The following is a 19,297-nucleotide window of genomic DNA, read 5'->3' on the forward strand; positions in this document are numbered from 1 at the left end:
TTGTAGTCTTTTCAACTGGATACAGATTATATTATCACATAAGATATCACACATCATAATATGTCAAACTAAATAACATATAATGGATAGTGGGATTAATTATCATTCTATTTTTCTTTCCACATCATAAATTCTATTACATAAACGAACGAGGCCTAGAGTTTGTGTAATTTCTTTGTCTCTAAAAGAGTGTTAATGTGAATTGCAATTACAATTTTAGGGGTGTACTAATTATAATATTACAAACGATATAAAGTATTTGTATAACTAAATCTAAATTCAGAGAGTGTTGATTTAATTTATCCTAAACCTCCAACCTTGTTGGCCGTTGTAGCACACTGTACCTAAATGCATATAATAAGTACTCTTTCACGTTTTAAAATATATTATAAATAAAAAATTAAATATATAAACCAATATATCACATATCAAAAATAAAAAAGCAACAACTTAAAAGTATTATCGATACAACGAAAGAATTAATGTTACGATGTTACATACCATTATTTGTGAATGAGAAAATTTTATTTTTTATATTAATATTTACAATTGAAATGGGCTTGCTATACAAATTGGAAATATGATTTGTAGTTGGTAATATAGGAAGGCCCCAAGTGAAGAACTCCTATAGCCCAAACCTTTTGTGGTGGCTTCAATTACAAAAAATTAAGTCTATGTTTTAGTTTCCTTTTTCATTATTAATTTTTAGTTTTGAATTGGAAGAATGTGTGTGTGTGTGTGTGTTTTTTTTTCAAATTTTGGGCAAAAATAAAAGTATATTAAGATTATATGATAAAAGTGTACTTTATATTATAAATCGTGCCAAATAAATATATTTTTTTTATCTAAATAAAATGATAGTTCTATATTTTATTATTAAAGGAATTAAATCATGTATTTCTCAACAAATATATTATTATTATTAAGTAAACAATTGAAAAAAATTATATATGTAGATATATATAAAAAAATATTGAGCGAAATGACGATAGCGATTAAAATATTTTCAATAAAAGTTTAAATAAATAGTCTTTTTATTATTTAAATATCAAAATTCTGTATATAGTGAGTTCTATGTATATAACTAATTGGATGATTGTTTCCATTTTGTTTTGCCATATAAGAAATCTTGTTTTTATTTAATTTAACTTATATAAGTATAGACGTATTTATCTTTATCTTCTTGATAAATTATCTTTATTTTATTTAAATTTAGATAAAAATATAATAATTTATCCTCTTTCGAAATACTTATTAATTTTGAGATAAATTAGTTAGTAAAATATTTTTTGATTTTATTTTTATATCTAATAATACTATTTATATAAATTATATTTATATTATAAAAATTGAACAATTTATAATTTTTCTTATTTTTTTAAAAAATATTATTATCTCATATTTTAATAGGAAATACTAATTAATTAAAAATAAAAAGAAACCCAAACATAGATTTCTCTGTAGAGTCCAAAGGCGAAAATTTACAAATGTTACGAGGCATTAAAATGGATGGTCGAGATTCAAACTCCTCATGCCATCCGACGGCGTACGTCTCTCAACTCGTAGTATATAATACTTGCAAAAACCTTTCTGTGCTAGGGTTCCATTCACTCGACGGCTTACACTTTCTCGCCTCTTTCTCTTCTCTGTTCTGAGCCTCTCCAGTTGTAAATCAAAGATGGTGAATTTATGATGCATTCTCAATTATTCTAGATTTTGCATTTGATTTTCAATCTTGTTTGGCGTTTGTTTGACAACTGATGCTTTGCTAATAGGTACTGTCTAACGATTATGATTTGCTCAACCCACCGGCGGAGCTCGAGAAGAGGAAGCACAAGCTCAAGCGGCTCGTGCAATCCCCGAATTCATTCTTCATGGTACTCTTTTTCGTTTCTTTTTTATATTGTATTAGTGATTTTTATTTCTTTTCGATTTTTTTGTTAGTTTGTATTTATTTGTTGTTTGTGATTGTAGGATGTGAAGTGCCAGGGGTGCTTTAACATGTAAGTTTTATTCTTTTCGTTTTTTTTCTGTAGTTGAATTTTCTGATTTGAAGAAAGTGAATGAAGTGATGTATGAGAAAACGATTTATGTGTTTGTTTATCTGTGGTTTTATGTTTGTGCAGAACCACTGTCTTTAGCCATTCGCAGACGGTGGTGGTGTGCGGCAACTGCCAGACGGTGTTGTGCCAACCCACTGGCGGCCGCGCCAGACTTACAGAAGGCTGCTCTTTCCGAAGAAAGGGTGACTAATGTACTTGATACTATATACCCCGTCTGCATCATTGAGAGGGTCGGTAGTCATGGCTGATTTGCTGCATGAGAATGTGAGGCGGTGGTTTTTTGGGTTGAATGTTGTCTCTTTTGGTTTCTAATCACTCTTAAGATATGTTGGACTAGCGAAACATGCTATTATGTTATTTTACCTAGTTTTATTTTGGAATATGAGAATGGATTTTCAGTACAATTTTTATTTTATTTTTTTGGTTAACTTGAAGCATTGCTTGTTAGGTAAAGTTTTGTACTATTCTTATGATTTGCTTTTGAATTGCATTGGATGCCTGTCCCTGGAATGTGCTTAAAATTGTGCTGCTGTTGCATCTTTCTCCTGTACCGAGTTCACATTACCAAGATGAACAACCTTGTATGATAATGTGGTATGAGGGTTTGCCCAAATTTTGAAATGCATGAGACATAGCCCTGTAGCTTGACTGGTGATTCTAGTGCCACAGAAAAACATTTTGTGTCACCATCTAAATTTGAGGTTTTGTAGTAGCATTTTCATGTAGTCTTTACATTTTCTTTCTTATTATTTAAAAAAAGGAAGTTTTTGGATAGGTTTGTCTATACCTTCACATTGGCGGCCTTGTACCGCAGGACTGATTTGCCTGATTTAGTTTTTCTGCCTTGGACTTCTTATAGAAGGATGCTACCCATGCTAAAATCAGGTGCTGGTGTATAGAAGGCCTGTAGCATGTCTTCACTGCCACTTTGTCTGAGTGATAATCATTAGGGGGGATGATAATATTTTAGTTTAACTACGGGTTCATAGATTTTTAGTTGAAAATGATTAAAGGGTGTCTTTTATACTGTCATAAATTATTGTTAATGGTTTGGTAACTTTTTATTTCTACAATTTACTTCTGCTGCTCCCTTCATTGTTATGATTTTGTTCCAACTCCTTGGAACTTTGTGCCGACATGTTTTTGCAACTAGGAATATGAAGGTGTTCTTGTGGTATTGTCTCAGTTCTTGCCTAATGCTGTCAAAGCCAGTCTGGCTATTTTTGTGTTAGTTGATTTGCAGTATAGAATTCAGGGTTGTGCATGAAGTGAGGTGGTCCTTTGTTTATCCCTGGGGAATGTTTTCTCATTGCAGGAAACTTCCTGGTCTTGTTCATAGCCAGTAACTTTAAATGTTAAGTTAAATATAAGTACTCTCTTATGATGGCTGCAAACAACCGGTGATTTCAAATTACCCATGTTGGTTATGTGTACTGTTAAAGTTCTAATACATTGATATTATAAGGTCAATTGCTAATGTTGGCATGTATCACTAGAGGGCGTGTTTGGTTTGTATGATTGTATTGTAGGCGATACAGAAGAAATGGACGTGTTGTCAAATATTATGGATCCATAATGTGTTGATCTATTGTTTGGTTGAAGTATTAGATGTTTGTTGTATTCTCTATCCTATTCCAATCGAATTGTTGGTTGGATTGTTTATAGAATCACAACGCTGAAGGATGGTTTTCACCGTTGTGTTTTATGAGAGAATATCATGATGTGTATAATGGTTACCATTTCCATTATTCTGCTTTATGATGTTCTTTTGGTTTTTAACAGCAAAAATATTTAGTAAAATCTTTCTACAAGAATTCTCAAGAAAAGGCGAGAACCACCAAAATGCAATTATTCAAGCAAAATAAATATGGCCTAAAGACCAAAAACAAAAAAAGACGGAACAGTCTTTGAATTATTTATTTATATTTTGTTATTATGTGGGACCACTACTTTGGTATCTCACTATTTCTTGGTTTGCTATTTTGTGTATTTTTTTAATATTTAATTTAATTAATTAGTTTAAGATTCCACCCTTTTACAACTCGAACCACTCTTCTAAACTCCCAATAATCTACTCTTTTCAATTTTCACTAATTTTCTATAATTCTTTTGATTAAAATAAATTACTTTTTAAAGTTTTTATTTAATTACGAACACTAGTAACTAATTAATCTTTGAACCTCGTTGTATCAAATAGAACAAACCAAAGCTCAAAAATAAAAAAAGAATAGAACAGACCAGATCTGCTGTGCCATATATAATCAAATGAAAAATAGGATCGTATGCCCGTCCTCATCGATACTAAGAGGCGAGTAGTTCGTATAATCAAGAAAAGTAAACATGGCCTAAAAGTCTAAAAATGTGGCCACGCGGATAGCATTAAACATTCCATTATCCGTGCATAATCATTTGATGCCTTTTACAAGATTTTACCTTGGTATTTTTACGATGTTTGTGTAGACTTGCTCTCTTCAAGGTGTAACATGTCAGGCCTGGGCTCTGCGAAGCAAAGCGGTTGCACCTTGGCAGAATACAAGAACGATCACAGAACGGCCTCATATTGGCTACTTATCCTCAGCAAGGCCATAACCCATTCTTCCCAGGTGGTAGATAAGTCTATGTCCAAAGAAGAAATCAAAAGTGCATTTCACCAATCAACAGTATGGCTGAGAAAACATGATACCAACAAAGCCCCGGAAGTGGACACAGGCAGATCAGAGCATTATTCGGAAATTTCATTTTTCTGCCATGAGATAGAATAAGATAGTTGGTTTCAAGATCTGTTCAGGCATTGAACAGTTGCATCAAATTTGAAGTTTGAACCGGGTACAAAATTTGCTTCGAGATCTTCTAAGCTCTGCTCAATTTGTAAATCTTCACTAACTGTTAAGCCTTCCTGCAATTTTGTTAATCACATAAAAAAGTGGACGTTTTCGCTCAACTTGGTGTAGTCATAAAACACAAAGCCGACAAACAAATGAAGCTATTGAATATTTCGCAGTGAAAATAGTATTAAATCTGAAGAATGGCTTAAAAATAGTCTTAAATCTAAAGAATGAAATGACCGGAGATAAATATGTGATATGCAGTCTTTCAGAAAAGCCAACAGAACAAGATAGCCATTGATGATGGGCTAATTACAATGATAGTGAATTGTTTACATGTAAACCTATCAAAACATGAAAATTTGATCATCAGTCTTACATGATGCGAGTCAACATGCAGTATATATACAAATCTAGTTTGTTCAGCTTGAAGATATCTACTCGACCAAAATGTGTTTTGATTAAACTAAACGGATTGCAGGATGTTCCAAAGCCATGATACCAAGAATTCATGAGATGAGTAATAGATATCTAAACCTCCAGGCTCCAAGTAGTATAGGTTTTCAAACAAGCACAGAAGCATACCTTAGCTACATATTCAGCAATAGCACTATTGATTATTTTCCTAATAACCTGCTCGTACACTTTTGATGGTCCTAGAATTTCCAAAAGAATGTCTTTTGGTATCTGCAAGACATGATCAACTCAAATTAGCGTTAGAGTTCCTTTACAATGGCAGAAAAAGTCCCCTTACTAAATGATACAACAAAAAAACAAGCAGCATAATCATAAATTTACTGAATTCACTAGTTCATGTCTATGCCAAACTTGTAAGGCAATACACATTTTCACGTGCATCTATCATGTAATCTATGTCACTAAATTCATAACGTATATACAGGTGAAAAGATGATGCAAAAAGATTCAAGATGAAGCGTATATGACTTACATTAGGTGTCTTTCCTGAGAGTTTCCAGTTCGTAGCAAATGAGAGATACGCCAATGCAAACCATAGAATATGTTAAAATACGAACATGGAGCCAGTAAAAAACTAAAATTTGAAACAAAAACTCTGGCATAAAAAATAGCTGAATCCAGACACCAACATTTATGAGCATTGACTTTAGACAGCTTCGATAGCTTCAAGTGTGAATTACCTCCTTTTACTCTTCGAAATCCTGGAATTGGCTGGGCATCATCAACCATTTTGGAAAAAACTTCATCATATATCTCTTGAGTTTTGAATCCAGAAACCTCTACTGTGATCTGTATAGAAGAAATGAAATTGAGAAATCGAGAAGAAAGAAAGTAGTACTTTCTTCAGTAACATAGTCCACTCTGAACGATTTAAATATAAGCAAGGAATGCATTGCATCAACTAATTACATACATTATTCTTTCAGGATATGAGTATGAGGAAAATATATTTCGCACTGATCTTTCTGGTAATGCATAACTACCTTTACCAATTTGTATGTATAGATTTGGTAGATCCTTTCAGGCAAATTGGAGAGTCGTACAATGCTATGATCTTTGTAGTTCCTGAATTTTATTAGTTTAGGTGTCAAGATTGATGACCACAGCTTTATGCTTGTACATATAAAGAGAATACGATCTATTTGGGTACTTAATCAAGAATGATGAATAATTTTTCTTGACCAGGCATTGATTTAAACATGCCAAAAAAAAAAAACAAGGTATTTATTAAAGGGGATTGTCTCCAGTGTTGACAAAAGTGTTATAAAAGATTATTTAACTCTCATACATGCACACCAGTCACCGCATTATTTAAGGGGTTCATATCAAGGTAGGTTCACTTAATGGATTTGCAACCTGAATTTCTTGGATGAACATAGTAGAAGCCACTTTTCACAACCAATCAGACAAGCTACTTCACTGGTTCATCAAAGCTTAACATTCCGATCAATGAGCCAAGTTTCACCAGTTATCAAAGATTAGTAACCAAACCAAGTTTCAAGACAACAGGTTTGGGCCCTCCCCTTTGGAAGTCACAAAATCCTAGCTAGAGGATGCTAAAAAATAATCAAATAGTCGTGACTTCTTATTTCAAGAAAAAAGACTGAGAAGGTTGATTGCCTCACACTTACTGCTCCATATTTCAGAAAAGCTCAAAGAATGAAGTAGGACACAATAAAATCTTCTAAATTTATGCAATGCTAATATGGAAGTGACATGTATTCAGGAAAATATCTAAAACCTATTTCCTGAAAATAATAAGAGATACTACCACCAGACATGAAAAATTGAACTAAAGTGCTCAGAAGGTTGAACTGGGAAGCTCACTTGCATCTTATCGTCACCTTTAGACTCCACTACTATCTCAAAGTCTTTAATGCTAATAGCATTGTCTTTTTCATCTGTAATTGATGCCTCCAAACCTGCATACATGAGATTCTGTTCTTAAACCAGAAAAAAAGTGGAAGGTGCTTGTATTCCACATAAATTGTTGATATTACCAGAGCCAACAGCGGATATCGGCTTGAGTAAAAGTCTCGTGCCAGCCTTCAAGGAGCTACAGTAAATTAATGACCTGAAATTCTCTAGGTCAAGAATTGGTAAGCAACAAACGTACATGCACTTAGTGCAGAATACTCTACCAAAACAAAACAAATTAAGAGTGGGATTACAAAAAGGTGATACATTTCACAAGTTGTTTGAACGCTGGGATTCAAGTTCATTGCATTGGGTAGGTGAGGAAGACTTTGGGGTACGCTTTGGTCACACATAATAAAAAGAAATTACGTTTGAGACAAGAAACACATATCAACAGCATCAAACATAACAATCATACAACCATTCACAACCATTATATTCTTATAGCAACTGCCTATAACAAGCTAGTTTAATTGGAGGCTGACAAGCTAATAGGTCAACATACAACAATAGAGCAAATGAAAATCCAACTGGGAGACTTGTAACCTCATACCAAGCAACACTAATTCTTCAACAAATTTACAACAGTTCCATATCCTAAAAGCTGACATGGAGATTTACTACCTTGAGCATGTAAATTTTGTCCTGGAAGAATGGTTGATACATAATGCAGCAGTGTCCAATTTGACATCCTTTGGCAGGCTACAGAGGGCAACATCCTGTCCCATGGGAAAAGGCATGAATTGAACCAAACCAGCAAAAAGCACTAAAGTTAGCAATATAAGAAAAAGGAACACCAATCAGCCGGAACTAAGAATTAACACATGATTTGTTGCAAAGAACACCAAATCAATGTCTATTTCACAAAGTTAAGCCCCAAATAGCCAACACAGGGTATTGCCAGTCCAAAAGGAAATAAACGGCTTACAGTAGTACTGAACCACTTAACAGCCAAGCTGATGAAGGAGAAACAGTCAATAAAGATCTTATCTTAAATAAAACTTCAAAAGCAGAAAAGATGAAGATTTCCCAAAATCATGTCAGCAAGCCAGGAAAATCTTCATACCTTTTAAAAGCTTCTGCTTCCAAATTTGTTTACTTCAAAAAAATAAAAAAGAAAAAAAGAAGAAGAAGAATTAGTGCTTCTCCATTTGAGTTTTCGTAAATTCGGTCATTCCTTTAGCATAATTGAACGGATAATTGATGTTAATTCTTGAAGCTACTGCTTTTTCCATTCACCTGTTAACCTCGCCTTCGTATATGCTTGATAACCAAACTCCGAACAAAGAAGAAAACAAAACTAATTCAGAACCTTTTCAGCTCACTGCACATCAATTGCATCTGTAAACTCAGACATTGTACAACTACATTGAATTCAACTCCAGCATATTGTTACTCAACTGAAATTTAATATTTAGTAAGGATGCTGAATGAAAATTCTATATCTATTAGAATAGATTAAGCAAAAATGGCAAGTAAAGAAGGAGAAAACAAGGAATAGTACGTGAGAGTGTTGAAATAATCGACGAAATGGTGATGCCAGCGCCATCGTTGCCATAGTTTTCTCTGAGTGAAGAAGAAATGGAAGAGATGAGGGGATAACTCGTCTATAGTTGCACCTTTTTTTTTTTTTTTTAAATATTTTAATAAATAACTCGTCTATAAATATCCCTCCAAAGTCCAAACCTCAGTATTCCTCATTTTCTCCCCCAAGTCTGCTTTGGAAGGGGAATGAAACCTGAATATATTACAGATATCTGAAGAACCCTAGGGAATTAACCGTTAACAGAAACCGAAATCAATTCAGAAATGCAAAATATAAGGATAAATTGAAACCTAGGAGTATTAGTTTGGGCGATAAATCTTGCTGAAATCGAAGAACCCATAAATCCTATAAAAAAAGTCGCCGTACTTCATCTCCGGCGCCTCTATGGATTTGCGGTTTCCTTTTTCACCGGCAGAGGTTGCCAAAGTCCGGGTTGTACAGTTTGGGATTATCAGCCCGGATGAGATCGTAAGTGTTTACTGCTTGTTGTTCAGTTATGTATGAGTGAGTTTTGCCTGGATCCACTTGAGATCACTGGCTAATGCTGTGAGTTTGTTTTTGTAGAGGCAAATGTCGGTAGTGCATATAGAGCACGGCGAGACGATGGAGAGAGGTAAGCCGAAGATCGGCGGTTTGAGTGACCCGCGACTAGGGACGATTGATCGGAAGATGAAATGCGAGACTTGTATGTCTAACATGGCTGAGTGTCCCGGTCACTTTGGTCATCTCGAGCTCGCTAAACCCATGTTTCACATTGGATTCATGAAGGTTGTGCTCAGTATTCTCCGCTCTGTTTGCTTCAATTGTTCGAAGATTTTGGCTGATGAGGTATATCTGATTCCCGAATTGTTAATTTTGGAGAGATCATGGATTCTCAAACGTTGCTCCTTTTAAGATTAATTGAACACCATTCATGCTTCACTTGTAGTGCTTGATTCACAGCATCTGATTATATTTACATATAACGGAAAGGGAAAAAACTACTACTATTAGATTAAACCCATGAGTTTTGTGAAACATAGATCAAAACCTTCTTAATTGCATAGTTCCTGAGCATCAATATTTCCACTTGGATGGTAACCTGTTGCCAAAATCACATGTGAAAAGTATGTAATTTTTATCTTATTCTAGTACTTCATGGAGAAGACATGGAAGTCATGTTAAGTCAAGTCAGTTTAGTAACTAGGGAGTAGATCCATTCAATTCAGCAGAGGAACCCATTTGAAAAGCAAGAAATAGACAAAAAACATTTTTGTTTTCTTTTCAAGAAAAGTACTGGTAGGCTATCCATCTAGTTTGAATTTTTATTACTGCTATAATCTAGTATCACAAGATCAATGTGAAGTAAGATTTCCTAGATCTTGAAAGGTTGTTCTCCTAATCATTGAGTAGTTTGATAACACATTTTGTAGAAGAGGTTTATATGATGCTTATTATAGATGACCATTCTGAGTGGAGCATACCTTATGAGGCTAATTGGAGTGTAGGACTTGTGAAGCTTATTTCAGTTATTATCCAATTTAGGAATCTTTAATGCTGTTTATATCTTTAAATTATGGATTCCTCATGATGGGAATAGTAATGTGACTCAGAAACCTTTGATCTGTTTTATGATCTGGATTCGTTTAGTGCTTATGTTAATAGTGATGTTTTAATAAAAGCCCTTAGTTTTCTCTAGTGCTTTATGGTTCTATTAAAGAAAACACATTATAGAATTTCACAGCCAATGATTCATGTTCTAAAACATTAACATGTGTGTAATCTTTCATAGGACGACCCAAAGTTCAAGCAAGCTATGAGAATACGAAACCCTAAAAATAGACTTAGAAAGATATTAGATGCCTGCAAAAACAAATCCAAATGTGATGGAGGTGATGAGATTGATGTGCGAGGTCAAGAACCTGATGAACCCGTGAAGAAGAGCAGGGGTGGATGTGGTGCTCAGCAACCGAAAATTTCTATTGATGGAATGAAGATGGTTGCTGAATACAAGATTCAAAAGAAAAAAAACGATGACCAGGACCAGATGCCTGAACCTGTTGAGCGAAAACAACTGCTCTCTGCAGAGAAGGTATCATATGCCACAAGTCAGAAGGGGAAAAAGGGGCATTTAGCTTCATATTCCAATCTGAATTATGTGTTGGGTTGATTCATGTTTTTAATTTTAGCAATTTCTAAAAGCTTTCCTTTCAGGTTCTTAGCATTCTGAAGAGAATAACAGATGAAGATTGTCAATTGTTGGGTTTGAACCCAAAATATGCTCGTCCTGACTGGATGATTCTTCAAGTTCTTCCAATTCCGCCTCCTCCTGTTAGACCTTCTGTAATGATGGATACTTCTTCAAGGAGTGAGGCATGCCTCTTCCTCTTGATCTTTACAATTTCCGTGTCCTGTGCCCAAAATTGTCGGATTACTTTTAGTATTCTGTAATGATCATGTTAGGTTTCTGTGCAATGAAAATTGATCAAGTTACTTCACCACGCTCTAGGTTGTTGCTTTTAAGTTGTGGGAAAATCTAATATTTGAATCTCATGCAGGATGATTTAACTCATCAACTGGCAATGATTATCCGGCACAATGAGAATTTGAAGTTGCAGGAGCGGAATGGGGCTCCTGCACACATCATCTCTGAGTTTGCGCAATTGTTGCAGTTCCATGTTGCCACATACTTTGACAATGAATTACCAGGACAACCAAGGGTATAGTTTTTCGTCCATTTATTAGAACTATGTGTGAATTTGTTAAGTACCACTTATTTTATCATTAAAGTATCCTGCTATGTTCTAGGCTACCCAAAGATCTGGGAGACCAATCAAATCAATATGCAGCAGGCTTAAGGCAAAAGAAGGTCGGATTAGAGGTAATTTGATGGGAAAGAGAGTAGATTTTTCAGCACGGACTGTGATTACACCTGATCCAACCATCAATATTGATCAACTGGGTGTTCCTTGGAGTATTGCCCTAAATCTCACATATCCAGAAACCGTAACTCCATATAATATCGAGAGGTTTGACCTTTATGTTATGTTCTTCAATTGTCACCCACTTTTACATTTTGTTTTTGCTATTTAGCAGAACATTACCTTCAAAACAGGTTGAAAGAACTTGTGGAACATGGACCTCATCCTCCTCCTGGCAAAACTGGTGCTAAATATATAATTAGGGATGACGGACAGAGGCTTGATCTTCGGTATTTGAAGAAAAGCAGTGACCAACATCTGGAACTAGGTTATAAGGTGAGAACTGATGCTTTATAAACGAGAGTTATTCAGTAATAGAGCGTTCCATTTTGTGGCTAATTTTTGTTATAAATCGTACAGGTGGAGCGTCACTTAAATGATGGAGACTTCGTCCTGTTTAACAGGCAACCAAGTCTCCATAAAATGTCTATAATGGGGCATAGGATCAAGATTATGCCTTACTCCACCTTCCGTTTGAATTTGTCTGTTACCTCGCCCTACAATGCTGACTTCGACGGGGATGAAATGAACATGCATGTTCCCCAGTCATTTGAAACTAGAGCTGAAGTTATGGAACTGATGTTGGTCCCGAAATGTATAGTGTCACCTCAATCAAATCGACCTGTAATGGGTATAGTGCAGGATACACTTTTAGGATGCCGCAAAATCACCAAAAGAGATACATTTATCGAAAAGGTAACATCTGGTGTTTTTCCTCTCCTTGAAGTATTTTTGTTGGTAAGTGTTTACTTCCATTTTGAAATTATTACCTCCCGTTTATGCAGGATGTTTTCATGAACATTCTGATGTGGTGGGAAGATTTTGATGGCAAAGTACCTGCTCCAACAATTCTGAAACCTAGGCCTCTTTGGACGGGAAAACAAGTTTTTAATTTAATTATACCGAAACAGATAAATCTGTTGAGGTATTCAGCTTGGCATCAAGAAACTGAAAAAGGATATATAACTCCTGGGGATACTCAAGTACGGATAGAAAAAGGGGATTTGCTTTCTGGCACTCTATGCAAGAAGGCACTTGGGACATCCACTGGAAGTCTCATACATGTTATATGGTTTGTTCATTCTGGATTTTTGCTTCTATGATTGCTGCATTTTATGGGTTTAACAAGAGTAACCAGAACTACATATTCTATTTTATAGGGTAAGAGTACTTCTATTTATCTTGTGTCCCAAAATTTATTGCTCTTAGTCTTAGTTCTAATGTGCAATGTCCCAAGATAAGGCTCAAAGTGCTAAGATGGAATTTTTCCCAGATAATGCAACAACAATAACTCCTAACCACTAATCTCAAAATCAAAAGTGTAATTTTCACCTTTTCAATTCGTCTAATACTCCATCTCCATTCCGAGTCAAGTTAGAACATATAAGTAGGATGGAGGGACTGGTACTCTTTGAGTGATGGAAAGAAAACATAAGTCGTTTTCTGATTTTTATCTTGCAATGTGCTGAGCTACAATAAAATTTTCTGTAAATATTTTTTGCATGTTTTCGTGTTATATAGAGGAATCCTTTTCTTTCTTTATTTCTTTTTCTTGATGGATAAGTATATTATGAATATGGCACCAAAAAGATGCTTCTTATTTACAGCGAAAAGGTCTATCATCATAGAAGTTTAGCAAAAGAAATTTCATTGTGAGGAGAATGTTCCCTTGTTCCAAAAGAAGAAGTAAGAAACTTCTTCTCCAAAAGTCTGGAGCTACATGAGGATCTTTTGTGGGAATTTTGCACCACTCATGTTCTCCTAATAACTTAGCATGCATAGAAGAGTACTTTCATGTTCCCCCATTCATGAAGTACCTTTGAATATGAATATCCTTGTATCCGTTGCAAAGTCAAACATACAATGTCCTTTACATAAGTATAATAATATGTCCATTGACCAAGTACACATGATGTGGATGTATATGACATGTTCTTGTTATAATGACCACGGTTCATGATTGTTATAACCAACACCAACTGTGCATGAGGCAATTTCTAGTTTGAGTTCGGGCTTCTAAAGGGTATCAGACGTGGTATGATTTTGATCCTTGGATCGCATGGGCATTTCTATGAAGTGTCTTTAGAAGTTGATTGTCAGCAATGATTAGCACAATGAAGATCCTTTTATGTATTTGAATTATTGAGAATGCAAACTTATATGCAGGTTCGTGTTCAATTTTGGTACATGTATTGTTGGGTGATATCTTAATCATATGACATCATAGAGCTGTATTAATCAATAAATCCAAACTTGAAACGAATAACCAAATATTATTGTTGAAACTTTTTGATGCTAACCCATGAAATATTCTTGATTGTTGTTTCTGTATTTAATTAAGGGTAATGATCTCAGGGAAGAGGTTGGTCCAGATGCAGCTCGCAAATTTTTGGGACATACACAATGGCTCGTAAATTATTGGCTTTTGCAGAATGCTTTTAGCATGGGAATTGGTGATACAATTGCTGATGCTGCAACAATGGAGAAGATTAATGAAACTATTTCAAATGCAAAGAATCAGGTGAAAGAACTTATTAGGGCTGCTCAAGAGAAACAATTGGAAGCTGAACCTGGTCGAACAATGATGGAATCGTTTGAGAACAGAGTGAATCAGGTATGTCAAATAGTTTACTTCTCTTCCAACAACTTGATGAAGCCTGATGTGTTTTGTCTCTATAGGTGTTGAATAAAGCGCGTGATGATGCTGGAAGCAGTGCACAGAAGAGTTTGTCAGAAAGCAACAACCTGAAGGCTATGGTTACTGCAGGATCTAAGGGAAGTTTTATCAATATCTCTCAGATGACTGCATGTGTGGGGCAACAGAATGTTGAAGGCAAACGAATTCCTTTTGGATTCGTAGATCGTACACTACCACACTTCACCAAGGATGATTTTGGTCCAGAGAGTCGTGGGTTTGTGGAGAACTCATATCTTCGGGGATTGACTCCTCAAGAGTTCTTCTTCCATGCCATGGGTGGGAGAGAAGGTCTTATAGATACTGCAGTGAAAACTTCTGAGACTGGATATATTCAGAGGCGACTAGTGAAGGCTATGGAGGATATCATGGTTAAATATGATGGAACTGTTAGGAATTCCTTAGGTGATGTAATTCAGTTTCTCTATGGGGAAGATGGAATGGATGCTGTTTGGATCGAATCACAACCTCTGGAATCACTGAAGCTAAAGAAATCGGATTTCAATGACATGTACAAGTACGAGATTGATAGTACAAACTGGAATCCTAGTTATATGTTGCCTGAAGCTGTAGAAGATCTAAAAACAATTCGCGAAATCCGCAGTGTGTTTGATGCAGAGGTTCAGAAACTTGAAGCTGACAGGTATCAACTTGGGACAGAGATTGCAACAACAGGTGACAACTCTTGGCCCCTTCCTGTTAATATTAAGAGGCTTGTATTGAACGCCCAAAAAACCTTTAAAGTTGATTTCCGAAGGCCTTCTGATATGCATCCAATGGAGATTGTGGAAGCTGTTGATAAGTTACAAGAACGGCTTAAGGTGGTCGTTGGTGATGATTATTTGAGTATGGAAGCCCAAAAAAATGCTACTCTTTTCTTCAATATATTGCTTCGCAGTGCCTTAGCAAGTAAGAGGGTTCTGAAGGAGTATAGACTTACTCGTGAAGCATTTGACTGGGTTATCGGAGAGATAGAATCCCGGTTTCTACAGTCACTTGTTGCAGCCGGGGAGATGATAGGATGCGTTGCTGCACAATCTATTGGTGAGCCTGCTACACAAATGACTCTTAATACATTCCACTACGCTGGTGTGAGTGCCAAGAATGTTACTTTAGGTGTACCAAGGTTAAGGGAGATTATTAATGTTGCTAAGAAAATTAAAACACCCTCTCTCTCTGTATATTTAAGGCCTGATGTGAGTAAAACCAAGGAGAGGGCTAAAAATGTTCAGTGCGCTTTAGAATATACAACTTTACGGAGTGTGACACAAGCCACAGAGGTATGGTATGATCCAGATCCCATGAGCACTATTATTGAAGAAGATGTTGAATTTGTGAAGTCATATTATGAGATGCCTGATGAAGAGATTGACCCCCACAAGATCTCTCCTTGGTTGCTTCGCGTAGAGTTAAATCGAGAAATGATGGTGGATAAGAAGCTTAGCATGGCAGATATTGCAGAGAAGATTAATCTTGAATTTGAGGATGATTTGACGTGCATATTTAATGATGATAATGCTGAGAAGTTGATCCTTCGTATACGTATCATGAACGATGAAGCCCCTAAAGGTGAATTGCAGGATGAATCGGCTGAGGATGATGTGTTCCTCAAAAAGGTTGAGAGTAACATGCTCACGGAAATGGCACTTCGAGGCATACCAGATATCAATAAGGTGTTCATAAAAAACGGTAAGGTGAATAAGTTTGATGAAAATGAGGGATTTAAGGCAGAGAATGAGTGGATGTTAGACACAGAAGGTGTTAATCTTTTAGCTGTCGCGTGCCATGAAGACGTGGATTCTAGGAGGACAACAAGCAATCACTTGATTGAAGTTATTGAAGTTCTGGGAATTGAGGCAGTTCGTAAAGCTTTGCTAGATGAGTTGCGTGTTGTTATATCTTTCGATGGGTCCTATGTGAACTATCGACATTTGGCAATATTGTGCGATACCATGACATATCGTGGTCACTTAATGGCCATCACTCGTCATGGCATTAATCGCAATGATACTGGCCCCATGATGAGATGCTCTTTTGAAGAAACAGTGGACATTCTGCTTGATGCTGCTGTCTTTGCAGAAATGGATTGCCTCAGGGGTGTCACCGAAAATATTATGTTAGGTCAACTTGCACCTATTGGCACAGGAGACTGTGGCTTGCTTTTGAATGAAGAGATGTTAAAGCAAGCTATTGAGATACCATTGCCTAGTTATATGGAAGGTGGACTTGAATTTGGCATGACTCCTGGCCGCTCACCTGTCACGGGAACTCCGTACCATGATGGCATGATGTCGCCAAGTTATTTGTTGAGCCCAAATCTTCGGTTATCTCCCGTTTCAGATGCTCAATTTTCTCCTTATGTTGGTGGAATGGCCTTTTCGCCTACATCATCTCCAGGGTACAGCCCATCGTCTCCTGGATACAGCCCGTCATCTCCAGGATATAGTCCTACCTCCCCAGGTTACAGCCCAACTTCCCCTGGTTATAGTCCAACATCCCCAACCTATAGTCCTAGTTCTCCTGGTTATAGCCCAACAAGCCCTGCATATTCTCCCACCAGTCCATCTTATTCGCCTACTTCCCCTACCTACAGCCCAACGTCTCCTAGCTATAGCCCAACATCTCCAAGTTACAGTCCTACATCCCCTAGCTATAGCCCTACCTCTCCTGCTTACAGCCCTACCTCTCCTGCTTATAGCCCAACATCTCCTGCTTACAGCCCAACTTCTCCCTCTTACAGCCCAACTTCACCCTCGTACAGTCCAACCTCTCCATCTTACAGCCCAACTTCACCATCCTATAGCCCTACCTCGCCATCTTACAGCCCAACTTCTCCTTCGTATAGCCCAACCTCTCCTGCCTATAGCCCCACTTCACCTGGTTATAGCCCCACCTCACCGAGTTACAGTCCTACCTCACCAAGTTACAGTCCTACATCTCCAAGTTACAACCCTTCAGCAAGGTACAGCCCTTCTCTAGCATATTCACCTACAAGTCCAAAGATCACACCGTCAAGTCCATACAGTCCCTCATCTCCAAGTTACAGGTAATTTTGGTAAAACACTTTCGTATTTTTTGCTCGTTGTGATTCCTGACTCTTTACTCATGATTATGTGAGAAAATAAAAATATGACCATGTGCAGTAGATATTTCTATGTCATGGGTGGCTCACCATAAGCAACCAGGCAACATTGATGCGGTTGGTTTGTGAATTGATTTGATCTTGGAATAGTATGTTTACTAAAAAGAGAATATCAAGCAAGAATAACTCATGGTCCTTCTAATGTTTGGTTGATCAAGTTGATCGTGCCTCTCTTGCTTCTATCATTTATTGTTCCATTTAGTTGACATATCAGGTTATCTTGAAAAGTGATGCACAATATTGCTCTGTATCAAAATACTACTTTTCTTTGTGCAATTTGACTTCAAACTGACATATTACTGTTGTACTGTGGTTTGTAGCCCAACTTCACCATCGTATTCTCCAACATCTCCGTCATATTCTCCGTCTAGTCCAAATTATAGCCCAACCAGGTATCTTCACTATGGTGCCCCATATTAAGCTTGTTATTATTCATTTTCTTTCAATTACTTTTTTTCATGAGAGGTTTCAATTTTGCTAAAGCTGCATTATGCTCACTGCCACTTTTTACTAGTACTCCGTTGATTCATTTTAAATGGATGGTTAATATGAACACGAGGAGAATCTGTTATTAGTATCAACTGTGACAGTTTTGTAGTTTAAAACTGAAATATTTATGCCACACCTGCCCTCGTTTTTCCTGACTTAAATTTCATATTTATTTGTATACATTGTCGAGTTTGTTTGCAGTAGTATTTGTCCTCCTGTCTAACTAGTAAAATACGAATTTTCAGTCCGTATAATTCTGGTGCTAGCCCAGATCCTCCTAGCTCTCCTCAGTACAGGTGAGTCTACACTACACTCCATTGCCACATGAATCTTGCAACGCAATTTAGTCAGAATTTTATGGTCTTGATTGTCTTATTTGTCTCATATGCAGCCCGAGTGTTGGATACTCTCCTAGTGCGCCAGGGTACTCCCCATCTTCGACTGGTCAATACAGTCCTGGAACGAACGAAAGAGATGATAAGAGTATTAAGGATGAGAAGAGCAACCGGTAATAATGGTCATCAAAAGCATTTTAGAAGAGAAACTGAATAAATGATACATGAAGAGCAAGATCAGTGCCATTCTGGTATTCATATTTAAGTTGGGATGAATGATCCACATTTGGTGTTGATGGATTTGAGGTTGTAGAGCACAAGGGCTAACTATTCTAAAATCTTGGATTGGATTATGATCCTATGTTAATGTATCTATAAATGATTGAAGTAACATATGTTCTGCTCGAAATTTAATGAATATCAATAGTATCTTTGAGTATGAAATGTTTGGGTATGCATATTATATTTTATATGTATATAATACTTTGGGCCGAAAATAATTCAATTTAGCAAATATTTGTAATATCCATTTACAATTACAACGACCTTTCATGCGTATGATTATGAATCCGTACATTCTTATTTTTTTGTATTGTTTGATTGGGCATTTTGAACAAAAGTTCATAATATATGAGACGAGATGCGTCGAGTAGATATTTAATAATATCATGCTTGATTATACATGGCCTTTTTCACATAGACACAGTGTGTTTTTGATTGCAAGTTGTACGTCCGTGAGTGGTACAAGTTGATCCGGTAGATGAAGGAAATAAGCTGGAAATTTGCATAAACAATGGAGGTAGCCAACTTGGCCCGTTGTTAGCAATTTGATGATTAAATTAGGGAAA

General features: G+C 36.3%; 3 protein-coding genes across 6 annotated transcripts; 2 read left to right on the plus strand and 1 right to left on the minus strand.

Annotated features, from left to right (window-relative positions):
* The first annotated feature begins 1,528 nt into the window (after positions 1-1,528).
* Positions 1,529-2,467, plus strand: LOC105158786 (small ribosomal subunit protein eS27y). The gene is made up of 4 exons (XM_011075655.3): positions 1,529-1,681; positions 1,776-1,877; positions 1,975-2,003; positions 2,127-2,467. Exons 1-4 carry the CDS (start codon positions 1,679-1,681, stop codon positions 2,251-2,253), a joined length of 261 nt encoding a protein of 86 aa, XP_011073957.1. The 5' UTR covers positions 1,529-1,678; the 3' UTR covers positions 2,254-2,467.
* A 1,813-nt stretch (positions 2,468-4,280) lies between these two features.
* Positions 4,281-9,254, minus strand: LOC105158788 (bacterial trigger factor). 4 transcript variants are annotated; one of them, XM_088879262.1, is made up of 9 exons: positions 9,119-9,254; positions 8,787-8,848; positions 7,907-8,001; positions 7,366-7,439; positions 7,193-7,287; positions 6,046-6,154; positions 5,838-5,851; positions 5,474-5,575; positions 4,281-4,959 (listed from the first exon to the last, which is right to left on the minus strand). In XM_088879262.1, exons 2-9 carry the CDS (start codon positions 8,838-8,840, stop codon positions 4,837-4,839), a joined length of 666 nt encoding a protein of 221 aa, XP_088735388.1. In that variant the 5' UTR covers positions 8,841-8,848; positions 9,119-9,254; the 3' UTR covers positions 4,281-4,836. The 4 variants fall into 4 exon arrangements, with proteins under 4 accessions (XP_088735388.1, XP_011073959.1, XP_020548306.1 ...); XM_011075657.3 differs by lacking the exon at positions 9,119-9,254 and adding an exon at positions 8,969-9,105; XM_020692647.2 differs by lacking the exon at positions 9,119-9,254 and having other exon boundaries at positions 7,193-7,266; positions 8,787-8,949.
* On the plus strand, positions 9,156-18,893 carry LOC105158787 (DNA-directed RNA polymerase II subunit RPB1-like). Its single transcript, XM_088879261.1, has 14 exons — positions 9,156-9,296; positions 9,393-9,656; positions 10,600-10,899; positions 11,022-11,180; positions 11,366-11,527; positions 11,616-11,836; positions 11,923-12,064; positions 12,149-12,484; positions 12,574-12,860; positions 14,144-14,402; positions 14,468-17,529; positions 17,946-18,017; positions 18,360-18,410; positions 18,506-18,893. Exons 1-14 carry the CDS (start codon positions 9,213-9,215, stop codon positions 18,624-18,626), a joined length of 5,520 nt encoding a protein of 1,839 aa, XP_088735387.1. The 5' UTR covers positions 9,156-9,212; the 3' UTR covers positions 18,627-18,893.
* Positions 18,894-19,297: the final 404 nt, after the last annotated feature.

This window comes from Sesamum indicum, linkage group LG3 (assembly GCF_026168435.1).
Source record: "Sesamum indicum cultivar Baizhima isolate 11 linkage group LG3, ASM2616843v1, whole genome shotgun sequence".
NCBI classification, from domain to species: Eukaryota; Viridiplantae; Streptophyta; class Magnoliopsida; order Lamiales; family Pedaliaceae; genus Sesamum; species Sesamum indicum.